The 13,983-nt window shown below is 45.5% G+C and overlaps 1 protein-coding gene and 1 long non-coding RNA gene across 4 annotated transcripts in view; one reads left to right on the top strand and one right to left on the bottom strand.

The window, feature by feature from the left end:
• Positions 1 to 13,983, top strand: part of PSD3 (pleckstrin and Sec7 domain containing 3) — a 151,606-nt gene that overhangs the window by 14,106 nt on the left and 123,517 nt on the right. For 2 of the 3 annotated variants that reach the window (XM_035140671.3, XM_088658981.1), the window contains one exon: positions 8,845 to 9,862. In XM_035140671.3, the coding sequence (XP_034996562.3) occupies positions 8,845 to 9,862 (1,018 nt within the window). Of the gene's footprint in view, positions 1 to 3,111; positions 3,270 to 8,844; positions 9,863 to 13,983 lie in introns of those variants that run through there. The other variant, XM_035140672.3, reaches the window with a different exon arrangement.
• On the bottom strand, positions 2,709 to 3,849 carry LOC148683422 (uncharacterized). The gene is made up of 2 exons (XR_015947349.1): positions 3,686 to 3,849; positions 2,709 to 2,865 (listed from the first exon to the last, which is right to left on the bottom strand). It is a non-coding gene; the product is annotated as an uncharacterized LOC148683422 (long non-coding RNA).

The following is a 13,983-nucleotide window of genomic DNA, read 5'->3' as shown; positions in this document are numbered from 1 at the left end:
AAGTGCGCTGGAAATGACGCATGCGCACAAGCTATTTCCGACGCTCTGGTGGCCCGGAAGTGGGCAGCTGTGCCGTGCTGCTCAGTTAAGAGCGGGCGGCAGGGGTTGCTGGGGGCTGCATAAAAGAGCCTTAGTTTGGGGAAGCCTGCCCTAGGCTCTGTGGTTTAACCCACAGCGCCACCCGCGCTTCACCGTACCTTCACAGTAGTTGGGAGAAAATAGTGTTTTGTGTGCTTGTGCTTCAGACACTTAATTTTGACTGCCTAATCCTATGTGTGTCCACTTAGCCCCACTGAATTCAGTGGGACTTACAGAAGATTAGAGCCCTATTACTGGGATTTTCTCCCTGTAGCAAAGTAATTCTGTCCATAAGGTGAATGCTGCGAAGTGGCACCTCTAAAGTAGCTAATGAGCCCTTTTGCCCATCTCCACCCCGCAGTATATTTTCCATTGGAGATGTTGTGGTTTTATATAACACAGATTTTAATATGTGTGATAGGCTCCATAACCATGTTTATGATGCTGAACGACTGCAAAAAGGGATGCCCTATGTACCATCAATTTTTCAGGATAGCGTGATTATCTGCAAAGCTACCTCCCGTGTACTTAACCGTATGTAGACCACTTCCCGCTCCTCCCATATAAACTGTGGTTTTGTCTCAAATGGCACGGTTGCTGGAGTGGCAGCCTCGCCCCATTCCGGAGGTGATGATTTCTTTGTCACGAGCAAATGGGTTGGAACAAATCCTGAAAAGGTTTGTCAGGAGAGCTGCAGGATTATTGTAGCCAATCATTATAGAGGGATTTGGTTATTTGCAGCTTGGCTAATGGGATGTATGTGTGTGTGTTTACATTAATATATTAATGCAAATCGTTTTACTCTGATTGGTTACGTCTCACTGAGGAGCTTTACTGCAACACTCAGAATGCTGTTGAGAATTCCGGCCTCTCAAGCAGTTGGGGAAATGGCTTCAAGAGGTCATGGCTGCCTCCCTCCTCTTTTCTAAAACATATTCTTGGGTTTGGGGAATGGCACTCACACCTGATTCAGGAAGTGGCTATAGAAAATGGAAGGAAGGAAGCATTGCATTTTCTCTAGGAGGCTTCGTTTGGTCCAAATCGAGTATACATTTCCAGAGTTAACACTGAATACATTACTTCTGGTAAATGAGCCACCATAGCTGCTAGAGGGCCGTGAAAATTTGTGTCCCGGGCTTTTTAGACTTGTCTACCCATATGCTCTCTGAAACCAAAGGGGCAACATATTGGTTGCCAGATGTGAAATAACTGGCATTATTTCCAGCTCTCCCTTCCCATTAAACACTTTGTAGCCCAAAGCAGCACGCAGGGGCGTAGCTAGCTGCTCTGGCACCCGGAGCGGTGGGGGCGGGGCGAGCCGCCCATGGGGGCACCGTACAGGGGTGTTGCGGTGATCCATGCACGGGGCCCCCACATCGATCCGCCCAGGGGGGCAGCACAGTGAGCTGTCCCACAGAGTCCGCTTTGGCTTAGACTCACTCTGACCCATTTTTTGGTATATAAATTTTCCCTTGGCTTTTTTGCTGGCCCATGTACCCTGTTTCTCATATTTTAAGACATACCCATAAAATAAGCCATAGCAGGATTTTTAAGTATTCAAGGAATATAAGCCATACCCCAAAAATAAGACATAGTGATAGGTGCAGCAGCAATGCTGGCTGCGGCAGGAGGAGGAGGGAAAAAATAAGACATCCCTTGAAAATAAGCCATAGTGTGTTTTTTTGAGGAAAAAATAAATATAAGACGTGTCTTATAATATGAGAAACACGGTAGGGGCTACTACTAAAATGAGGCTGCATTTTAAGCTGTATTTTAAGCCGTATTTTAATTAACTGTTGTTGTTTTTCTACCGTATTACGTTTTATTGTAATTCATATTTGGTGTTAGCCGCCCTGAGCCCATCCCTTACCAGGGAGGGCGGGGTATTTATTATTATTATTATTATTATTATTATTATTATTATTATTATTATGTGTACTCTGGTCTGGTTACTTACGAGGAGAAGCAATGAGCTTTTAATGGCTCACAGTATGGCCTAGTTCTCAAGTTGCATGATGCCATAGTTAAAAGCAAACCATGGTTTACTGTGACTGCAAAGCATGCTACTGAAAAATTATTGTGCTTATCCGCTGCTTCTGCTTCTGCTGTTGTCATCTTTTATTGTCAAAAGCCAGGATCATTGTCTGTTTCTCTCCAAACAAACAGCAAATGCTAAAACAAGAACAAACTTTGGTTACCACTCATGAGAGAGAAGCAAATAATGAGCCTGGGTTTGGACACGACAAGCCAACATCAGCGGGAGAAGAGCCAGTGAGAATTTTTCAGCAGCATGCCCCAGCATGTTTCTCATTTATAGTAAACCATAATTTGTATTTAACTATGGTTTATTGTGACATGTGAACCAGGCTAATTCAAGTATATTTTTGTGAAGTCATGAAGGAAAGATACATGTGTGTGTGTGTGTGTGTGTGTGTGTTTAAAAAAGAACATAGCTGATATTCTATGCTCAGTATTGTCTTTTGCACTTTTCCCTTTTGCTCCTACAAAGTCCTGGCATATACACTGCCCTGACTATCCTGAATTCTGTGTGCATAGTACGGGGGGTGGGGGTGGGGACACCCATATTGTAAAAAAAAATATTCAGACATAATATAAAAGCAGCAGACAAGCATGGTGAACTTGCTTTCATTTGTAAATCCATAAAAGAAAATGCTCAATTGTGGTGTGCCATCATTGATTGTGATCACAGCGATGCTGTGTCACTGGTATTAATGCACCGGAACTTCTTCTCCTTGCTTTTATCTGGTTTTTGCTTTATGATGATGCCTAACAAGGAATAAAATTAACTCTTGTTAATCATTAATGTCGGCTGCAAAAATCATATCCAGACAGTAGATCTTGATTTTTATTTAAAGAAAAGCTTACTGTAGCTATTCTGCTGCAAGCTGCTGAGGTGGACTCATCTTCAGCCATAGCTGGAATGAGACTGCAGTCCTTTCTCCAGTTTCATAATGCTCAGAATGCTACCATTTACATCACTGTGTGCAATGCAGGGCAACGGGCTGCTGCTGCTGCTGCTGCCGCCACCGCCAGGAAATTTGAAACTCTTCTGAAATCCAGTTGACTTAGAACGGCAGCAATTGAATTAAGCTTGCATCCTTATTAGATAAATTGATGATCTGTGTGTTTTCATTGACCAATGGGTAACTGCTGGAGCTACAGTAATCTCTGTGAGTAGTAGCCTCTGTTCAACAAAATTATATCTTATTTGTTCAGGGAGATGATAGGGATTTAGGGACACGCGCAAACTCACGCACCCACAAACGTGTGTGTAAAAGAGTACTCTCATTTTCCGGGGGTGGGGTTTTTTTTGGTGAATGTGCTTTGCTTCCCGAGCTAGTTTCCGGCATTCAGCCAAAGGTCTCCCTTTGGCTTTTTAACGTGTGGCATATAGATCATATTTATTCCGACGCTCAATTAAGTCTTTGGATTCTTAAAAGCCCCCGTCATCATGAAAGACGCCAGCTGCTTCCAGGCTATATTCGCTGCACCGGCTCAGCTTTCTCATGCATAAATGTGTTTACCAGAAAGAAATAAAACTTAAGTTGGGAGGGGGAAGAGATAGACAGACGGCAAAAGGGTTTACCTGCGGGGAAGGGAGATTTACCCAGTTCCCTTTGCAGCATGCATGATTTCCCTGCTTTTCCTCCATGGAGTAGCACCTAAAATACTGTAGCTGTGTCCCTTTTACAGGTCTTGTTTGTGAGGCAGTTATATTGGGCTGTCGGGTCGGGGAGGGTGGGTGAGTGGAGGATTGACGTGATATGCTCGTCGTTGAACAAGACATGATGCTGTGGGGCTTGATGGGAACGAGGGAGGAGTTTCTCTTAAAGAGCTTGGCACACTTTTTTAAAAAAGCTTTTTGTACCTGAATAGAACGAGGCACTCTTGGATGGGGAGCTTTTAAAGAAGAGAGTGGGCAGACTTTTAAAGAATAATCGCATTACTGCTAGCACAGCGAAGCCAGAGCACAGCTTTAATCCTCCCATAAGTTCATTTGCAAGTGAAATAATAAATTGAAAGTGAGGCTGGCTGGCATTTGCTCGTTGCTCCTGATTGACAAGTGGTAAACTGCCCAATTTTTTTTTTAATGCTACCATACATTTCAGCTATGGGTAATTATATCAGTGCTAAAACCTACTTAGTGCTGTCGAGTGTTTCATAGTGCTTCATATTGTTATTCTTACAACTACCCTGTAAGGTCGTATTATTCCCATTTTGCGCTAGGGTGGGCTGATGGAATAAGGCTGCTGTGTAAGTTTGTGGATGAGCCGTGATCCAAATCTGGAGCTTTAATGATTCATAGGTCAGCCTCTCAACCACAAGATTATATTGAAGAGGTGTTGAAAAGTGCCGACTGGTCAGGGTATCAAGTGGTATGAGTGGAGTCTCTAAATCTTACGACTTTGGTTTTGCTCTATCTCATATATTGCTTAGAGCAGCAGTTCTCAAATCTCATGGTTTTCTGGACCATTTAAAGATTGCCAGAGGGCTTGGCAGAACACTTCTTATACTCCCCACCCCCTTTAGTGCCATTGTCATAATAATAATAATAAAAAACCCCAGCTGTGTCTTATGGAACCAGAGCCCCTTTAACTGGTAAAAAGCTTTTTTGGGAAACAGTTGATTTTACCAGCACCATAAAATGGAAATAATGGGATCTAGGCCAGAGCCACTTTACCCTGCTTGATAAATCCAGTTCAGGTCAAAAGCCATTGATCCCTATTGTCGGAAAAAATAAGGCAAAGTAAAGTATTCTTGACTGTTCTTCCGCAACCTTTCATGGATCACCTGGTTGGACTGCCATTCCTACCAGAGGTCTGTAAACCACACTTTAGGAACCCAAGGACTGGACTTAGGGATTCCATGGTTATTGTGCAGAACAGATTTAGATCTGCACTAGCCCTTGAAGCCTCACCTCTATCCTGTGGTTTTCTCTTTTGGGTTTCCTCATTTCCTAACAGCAGAAGACTAAGCCACCCTGTTTCAGATACAGTCAGCTGGAGATTTTTTAATTGGCAGTGAAAATTCACCCGCAGCAGACAGGATGCAAAATTATATGGCCGCCCGAGTGGCCATTGTCTCACCATTGGTGATTGTGTCAGTGTGACCTCAGGTCCACTTGAATTGTTTCCTAAGCAACAATTGTTAAGTTGTCCTATAGGAGCTATTGGACGCATGGCTCTGGGATAAGGCAAAGGAAGCCACCTGTCAACAGAGCCAGTGTGGTGTAGTGGTTAAGAGCGGTAGACTTGTAATCTGGGGAACCGGGTTCGCTTCCCTGCTCCTCCACATGCAGCTGCTGGGTGACCTTGGGCTAGTCACACTTCTCTGAAGTCTCTCAGCCTCACTCACCTCACAGAGTGTTTGTTGTGGGGGAGGAAGGGAAAGGAGAATGTTAGCCGCTTTGAGACTCCTTCGGGTAGTGATAAAGCGGGATATCAAATCCAAACTCCAACTCCTCCTCCTCCTCCTCCTCCTCCTCCTCCTCCTCCTCCTCCTCCTCTTCTTCTTCTTCTTCTTCTTCTTCTTCTTCTTCTTCTTCTTCTTCTTCTTCTTCTTCTTCTTCTCCTTCTCTTAGAGGCTTCTTCTTCTTCTTCTTCTCTTAGAGGCTCGGCCACTGAGCTATGAAGCAGGAATGCTCTACTTTAAATTTTGCTATGGCCCCACTAGGGCCTAGGTCTCACTAGTGTGGTAAACACAGGTGTTAAGCTGTACACATCTGACTGAAGGTTGAGGCATATGTGACTGAATACAGGTGAAACTCGGAAAATTAGAATATCGTCGAAAAGTGCATTTATTTCAGTAATGCGACTTATTATTATTATTATTATTATTTCTATTTTTACAAATGCTTTCTTTTGGAAATTGCACAGTGAAAAGGACCTAGGAGTCTTGGTAGACCACAGACTTGACATGAGTCAGTAGTGTGATGCAGCAGCTAAAAAAGCCAATGCAGTTCTGGGCTGCATCAATAGGAGTATAGCATCTAGATCTAGGGAAGTAATAGTACCACTGTATTCTGCTCTGGTCAGACCTCACCTGGAGTACTGTGTCCAGTTCTGGGCACCACAGTTCAAGAAGGATACTGACAAGCTGGAACGTGTCCAGAAGAGGGCAACCAAAATGGTCAAAGGCCTGGAAACTATGCCTTATGAGGAACGGCTTAGGGAGCTGGGTATGTTTAGCCTGGAGAAGAGAAGGTTAAGGGGTGATATGATAGCCATGTTCAAATATATGAAAGGATGTCATATGGAGGAGGGAGAAAGGTTGTTTTCTGCTGCTCCAGAGAAGCGGACACGGAGCAATGGATTCAAACTTCAAGAAAGAAGATTCCACCTAAACATTAGGAAGAACTTCCTGACAGTAAGAGCTGTTCGGCAGTGGAATTTGCTACCAAAGAGTGTGGTGGAGTCTCCTTCTTTGGAGGTCTTTAAGCAGAGGCTTGACAGCCATATGTCAAGAATGCTTTGATGGTGTTTCCTGCTTGGCAGGGGGTTGGACTGGATCATAGCTGCCAAGTTTTCCCTTTTCTCGTGAGGAAGCCTATTCAGCATAAGGGAAAATCCCTGTAAAAAAGGGATAACTTGGCAGCTATGGACTGGATGGCCCTCGTGGTCTCTTCCAACTCTATGATTCTATGATTGTAATAAAACAAATAGTTACAATAATACAAAATAAACATCACTATTACATTTCATTAATTACATTCCATTTATAATTGCCCCGCCTAACGACAAATAATTACAATTACAACAAATAAAGGCTTGACATGTCTTGCTTTGCATGTCATGCATCTATCTCATATATTGGTTTCACCTTTTAAGTTGCATTACTGAAATAAATGCACTTTTCGACGATATTCCAATTTTCCGAATTTCACCTGTAAGTACTGATCCATACAAGACATGAATGACAATATAAGTTATTTGCGCATTAAGCCAGATAGCAAGTGTTCCTCAGCCTTGTGCACTCTAGATTCCCCCTCCCCAAATATAGCTCCCCAACCTCAGCCCTAGGTTGGGGGAAGCTTGGCCTGAAGTGGAACTCTTCTCCCCTGAAACTCGTTCTTTGGCAAGCTGCTTCCTTCCTTTGCAAATTTCCAGACCTGAGCCCATGAGAGATGGGGAGAAATGTCTGGAATCCTGTTGGGTGGTGTTGGGAAGCATGTTGGAGGGAGGCGGGGGGGGGGGAGGAGGAGAGAGTTTTTGAAGAAAAGCAGTGGAAGGGATTAGTGAGAAGACGGTTCTTTCTGAGTGTGTATGAGACTGTGCCAGCGAGAGCCTCTAACCCAGCCTAGACCCGTAAGTGGAACAGGGGCATCCCTCTGTGGTTGCCGTGGGCATCAGAACTACTCAAGGTGTCATTGAAGAGCCTAATGATGTTACAGACGGGAGCAAGGCCCCTCTTCTCCCACCTGGGGGAAGGCGATGGGCGGTGGCAAGCACACATTTGGGCAAGCCACCTAGCCTCTCCTTAAGCCATTGTTCCGTGGGTTACTGAGACGAAGGACACCGAACACTTAAGAACCATTATATGCAAGTGTAAAGATGATGCTGAACAATCTAGAAACTGAATAGCAGTTTTCTGTCCTTTGAGCAATGCTTTTGTATTTTGCCGACCAAGATAGCATCCTTTAAACTTGCTACTCAGGAGAAGGACTCTGCGGCTTCTGTTTATAAACAGTCGAAGCCATTGTTGAATCAGAACAATGGGTGCTACTGAGTGCTGATCTCCTTTGGGAGATCTGCCCTGTTGGCTTTCTAAGTAGTTCAGTTTTCAGCTGTCTGAAAAAATAAAATAAAAAAAAGGTAAACTTACTATCCTAAGCAGCATTGGGGATAGCTCTGTCTTCCAACATTTATGGCACGTAATACAACCCCAACCACCCCCAAAAACAAAAACAAGTAACATTAGGTAGCGTAGTTCACATACCACCCTAAACAATGGTTTAAAGTAAATAGTTAGTATTTGGGGGCACACTGCTCAAAAGCCCCTGCAGTTTTGCTCTCCCCTTCCTGCTGATCCTGCACAGGGAAGGAAAGAGGGGAGACTTGTCATTATGTGGGAACCTAGCCTCGTGGTTTGTTTCTCTGCAAACAGCCAGGAGTGGAAGTCAAAGGTTGTTCATAGCCTTCTGCTCGTGGTTTTTTCCCAGCGGAAACAAAGCGCCTGTCCAGTTCTTATGTAGTGACAACACAAACTGTGACAACACAAACTCTCCAGTGTGTCATCAACAGGAGCAGGGAAGGAGCAAAGTGTGAGATGGTAGGTGTGGCTTCAATCTCTTCCTGCTGGGTGTTTTTAAGAAGCACCAGTGGTACAGAAGGGGAACTTTGTGTGGTGCAGGTGTGCATGATGCTGGCAAGCAGGTGAGTGGATTTATTGAGCCAGTTTAGCTTGAATGGCTTCCTTTGAGGTGTCTTGACTCTTGGGGGTTTTCAGCTGGTGCAGAGAATTCTTTGTCAGGCGATTCCTAGCCCCACTCTCAGAACTGCAGATCCCCAGAAAGAGGCAATGGCAGACTATTTAGAACTTTTAAAACTTGGAAGCCTGGCCTTGCAAAATGCAATGCTGTCCCAAACCACCAAGCTGTATTAAAAGCAAGCCCAGTAATAAGTCTGAATGAGAAATGACATCATGCAAGAGGGACCGAAATGGAACGCTGTTTCCATGTAATAGGAATGCAGACAAAATATCGGTGCTGGAATTAAGTCCTTGTTATTTTGCTTATTTTTTTTGCAGGCAGCCATGGAGGTAGTAGCACTCTCCTTCCACACAACATCAACAACGAATTCCCGGAATATGGGGCTGTGGAGGAAGGTGCCAAAACTTCGGAAATTCCCTCTGTGGTTCACGAAGACGAACTAGTGTGTGTTTCTGAAGGGCAGCCATGTGGCCAGCGGCCTTCTGAGAACGGCAGACCTAGTGATGGGGTAGAGTTTTTCTCTGAGGGGTTACAAATGGCTCCCCAAGAGGAAGAAGTGTCGGAACAGTTTGGCAGGCCGAGTGAGACTATAGAAACCTCCCAAGATTTAGAATCTGAAAAGGCACTAGACAGGGAAAACGATGCTTTCGGTTCGGAAAAAGAGAGGAAAGCTGGCAGTGTTGCTGAGGAGGCAGCCAGGGAGATGGTTCTTGCAGGCCAAGAAAAACCTCCAGAAATGCCTCTCCCATCTGAAGCAACAGCGGAAAGAAAATTGTATTGGATCGCGGAAGAAGACTCTATGGTCTTAACTGTGGAAATACAGCCCGAGACCTTACGAACTGCTGGCGGTGGGACTGAGGAGGCCCACAAAATATGTGAAACCAGTTGTCATAAAGCTCTGGCCCAGCCAGAGGACAGAAAGGTGGGTGCTTCAGGAGTCCTTGGCGGTGCCTGGGCAGACTTTGAGCGGGAGTTTTCTGTGTTTGATTCAGACAAGGAAGAAAGAGCGCCCGAGAGGAGGATATCCAAAGAGGCGGCTGTGAACAAACACGTGGAATTTCAAGGGGTGGAAATCCTTTGGATCCAAAAAGCAGAGGAGCAGAAGGAAACCGGACTCTCTGACACGGATAGTGTAGAAAGAAGATTCTCAAAACACAACACTCCACCTGCAGTCTCATCAGAATTGGACTGTTTGCCGGAACGCTCCTGGAATGTATCCTGGGAAAACTTCAGGCCTTTAACTTCGCTGGCCAAAGGTGGAGAGGATGAAGTCTTCATAGTAGAGGAAAAGAAGAACTGGGCATTGGAGAGGAAATCTATGTTGGACAAGGACAGGTAAAAAGAAAAAAGAATGAGAGAATGAGAGAGAAAGTCTCTCATTCTGTCTCTACAGATTTGGGAGGGAACACAGTCCATACTTTTGAGTGCTACTAGGCAACATGTTAGATACAGTCGTATCTTGGTTGTTGAACGGATCCGTTCCGGAAGTCTGCTCTACTTCCGAAAACGTTCAACAACCAAGGCATGGCTTCCGATTGGCTGCAGGAGCTTCCTGCACTCAATCGGAAGCCGCGGAAGCCGCGTTGGACATCTGGCTTCCAAAGAACGTTCACAAACCAGAACACTCACCTCGGGTTTGCGCCGTTCAAGAGCCAAACCGTTCAAGTCACAAGGCATTCGGGACCCAAGGTATGACTGTATTGGCTTCATAATGTTCTTGGGATGGTATCCTGTTGTTCAACACAAGGATTGTATTGATCAGTACAAATAGTGTATACTGTTGTGCATAAGGCAGAGAATGATACAAAACACCCATAACACCCCGTCCCCCTGCGGCAATATAATCAACAGTATTTAACCACCAGGAAACCTTATCTTAAGTAGTTTTCTCAAACAGTTTGGTCTTAAAACATTTTTTATTCAGGCAACCCTATTCAGACATGTAGAACTTACATGCATTTTATCCAGGGCTTTTTTCAGCCACAATTTGATGGCGCTCAGTCCCAGCACCTCTCAGGTGGGAGCCATTGCTATTATAAGAGAACAAGGGAGGTGTTCGTGGTGAGTCCCAACACCTCTTTTTCTAGGAAAAACAGCACTGGTCTTACCTCTTTTTTTGCTGCTGTTTGCTTTAATCATCCTTTGGATGCTTTTAAATACTTGTTTTTAACTGAGTATTTTAATTTAATTTTAATTTTTGTAAACTGCTTAATTTTTGTTTTGTTTTGCAATCAAGCGGCATATAAATACTGTTGAATAAATAACTAAAACAAATAACACCAAAGCACACAATAACTGGGCGACCAGGAAATCTCTGTTTCTTCAGTGGCTAAGGGCTGTAGGCTTAGGAGAATTAAGAACTGTTTATCAAGCTGCCCAGAATGGTTCAGTGGGTGCAGCTTGCTGAGTCTCTAGAGGGAGACAGGTTCACAGTTTTTGTGCTACAGCTAAGTCTCAGGTGTTTGCCAAAGAAACTTTCAGTGGCCATGGAACCCTGAACTAAGTTTCTCTATAGAAGAGGCTTGCTTTGGCTGAAGCATTCCTGAAGCTATGGTAACTAGTTAGGAGAAGACTTGAGCATTATGGCGAGCTGCTGCCATACAAACGAATATTTTTGCCCATTATTTATTTTCAGTTACAACCACATATGGTAGTTAATCTTCAAGCTGTGTGTTTAGCAATGGGAACAGCCTGAAGTTCTCTCCCCTTATTCCAATACCTGAATGTTCATTATTTAACCCAACCTTTTACAAACAACTGCCCCAAAACAACAGCATGTCTCTCTGTCAATAGAATGGTTTGTGCATATTTTTTTAAAAAATGGTTAACAGATCTTGCAGATATTTTTTTCCTGAACGCTTTGGCTGTGAAACTCTGCACCCCCCCCCCACTGCCTTTCATTTCTTTGGATGCTTCTATCATAGCAACAGGAAAACTCTACAACAGGGGTGTCAAACTCAAATTCATCGGGGGCCGCATCAGCAGTTTGGCCACCCTCAAAGGGCCGGTTGTGTCTGTAAGACTATGTGTCCACTCTTTATTATCATAAATTATTGTCACTGCATTCAATTATTACTGTTTTTTGTAATAATGTAAGGTCATTCCCGCCCCCACGCGGATCACATTCCTGCGTCGTGGCGTGTGTGTGGGAGAGGATGTAAACGAGGGAAATTTGAACAAAAGGTGGGGATCGATGGCTTCCGGGGGGGGGCGCTCAACTAAACCTTCGGCAGGAAGGAGAAAGCCACTGCTGGGATTAAAAACCTGCAGATGGAAAGAGGGCTTCCCTCTCCCGCCCTGCGCACACCCAAACCCCGCTAGGCAGGATGCCACACGCTGCAACCCACCCCATGCTTTGGAGAGGGGCAGGAACATGCGGTGCAGCGCCAACTCCCTGCTTTGCTTTTACATCCTCCCTCCTCATCGCCAGAGTCCCTTCCCCTCGCGCTGAGGGAGGGCAGCGGGTTTCCCGAGGAGGAAGGCGGCGGCAGCCCCAGCGGACGTGCATCTTCGCCTCAGAGCTGCTCTTCCCCCCACCCGCGCTGTTGTCGTCTTCGCCGCCGCCTCTCCCTACCGGGACTGCAGGCAGAGGAGGCTTGAAAACCTCCCCCCCCCAAAAAAATTTCCCCTCCCACCTACTCAAACCGCGAGGTGACTCCATCTGGAGCCCTACATCACGAGGGGCTGAGAGGAGGTGGCGGCAGAGCGGGAAGAGCAGGAACCCGTGCCATCGTCGCCTCCTCCCTCCCGGCCGCAGCTCCACCGGAACTGAGAAGCCAAAGGGCGGCTCGGGGTGGGGGGCAGAGCAAAAGCCAGGCACCCTCCTGAGTGTCTATGAGGAGAAAACGGGGGAAGAGGGAAGAGAAACCCGGCTCCATCAAGAGAGCGGCTGTTGCGCTTCGCCCTCAGGCTCACTCCGCGTCCCTTTCGCCCGCTCGCTCGCCCACCTCCCGGATGCAGCTGAGGAGAGGAAGGGAAGCGGCGGGCGGCGGCTCCCCAGTGCCGCCTCACTCGCTCTCGGAGACAACAGCAAAGCCCGCCCAAAAAAAAAAATGCAACGCTGCTCCGTCCTGGCACCAACTTTGCCGGCGGCGCCTGTAGGGCTTTCCTACCTCCTCGGCGGGCTTCCTCCTCCTCCTCCTGCATCTCACTTCCCCGTCTTTGAAGTCATCTTATTTTACTTGTTATTTTGTAGTATATTTACTGTTTTTAATTAGCTTTTTGTAATTTTGGATTATGCGGAATGCTTTATCTGAGTGGATGTAGCAACCGAGTAATTTCGTTGTTCCCGCAAGGGGACAATGACAATAAAGATATCTTATCTTATCTTATCTGGCCGCTGTGCCACCGCCTCCCTCAGCCTCATTCAAAATTGAAATTCCCTGGCCAAGGCCGTCAGTGCGGCTCCAGCGCCCCAGCCTCCGCCTGCAGGCCCGCCCCCGGTTTTGACCCTCGGCCAATCGCAGGCTCCAGAACTACTGTCAGCGGTTACTGTCGGCAGCGGCTACGCGGGCCACATGACGAGGTCTGGCGGGCCGGATTAGGCCCCCGGGCCTTGTGTTTGACACCCGTGCTCTACAAGCAAGCAGCAAACAAATTCTGGTTCAAGGCCAGTCCCAAGCTGCTTTTTGAAATGCTAAATGACTGCACATGGCGTCACTCCCTTTTGATTATTCAGGTTATTTCAAAGCTGGTCAGAATGTTCAGCCTGGCTTCCTGACTGCAGGCAAGCTATGAATGAGAATGAGAGTTTTGCAGGAACGACCCCCCCCATCACCTTGGTTTTACGTCCAGCAGAAGGGGAAGTAGGGTCTAAGTGCAGACTGAGGGGTGGAGAAGCTGGGTTATGAGTAGATGAAGTGTTGGAATAGCCACTGCTGAATGTGTGGGAAGGGTAATAGGTGAAACTGAGACACCTCTCAGCATCTTTGTCCCGAGACACATCTGTAGTTGGCAGAGACCACTTGGCTGGCATTTTGACAGCATTGATTGTTTCTCCTTGCCACCTGGTGTGTAAATATGCCAAGAGGAGTTTGAATGAGTCCCGTTGCACGTGTGGAATCTCCCCTACCATGCACAGAGCTTTGGATAGGAACTGAGTGCTATTACATTATTTAAATCGTTTATACCTCACCTTTCTTTTCTTTTCTTTTAAGTTTTAAAAAAGATCTTTATTTTCAATTTCAGATTTTAAAACATTACATAATATAGCATTGCAAAATACAAAAAAAAACAGAAAGAAAAGGAAAACAAAAAAAAAGAATTTCAAACTTAAATATAAACATAAAAATGATCATAAACACCAACTTCATATTCAATCATACTCAAATTTACATCCATCCATCCCTTTCTTCTGCTCACTCTGTTACACAATATAACACAAATCATATTCCAAATAAATTCTGCACATAAACTATTTAAAGAAAGGCAGAGAGGCAAACAACATCAAAAATGAT

The sequence above is a fragment of the Zootoca vivipara genome, chromosome 15 (genome assembly GCF_965207765.1).
Source record: "Zootoca vivipara chromosome 15, rZooViv2.hap1.1, whole genome shotgun sequence".
NCBI lineage: Eukaryota > Metazoa > Chordata > Lepidosauria > Squamata > Lacertidae > Zootoca > Zootoca vivipara.
This window is presented reverse-complemented; position numbering and strand designations above follow the sequence as displayed.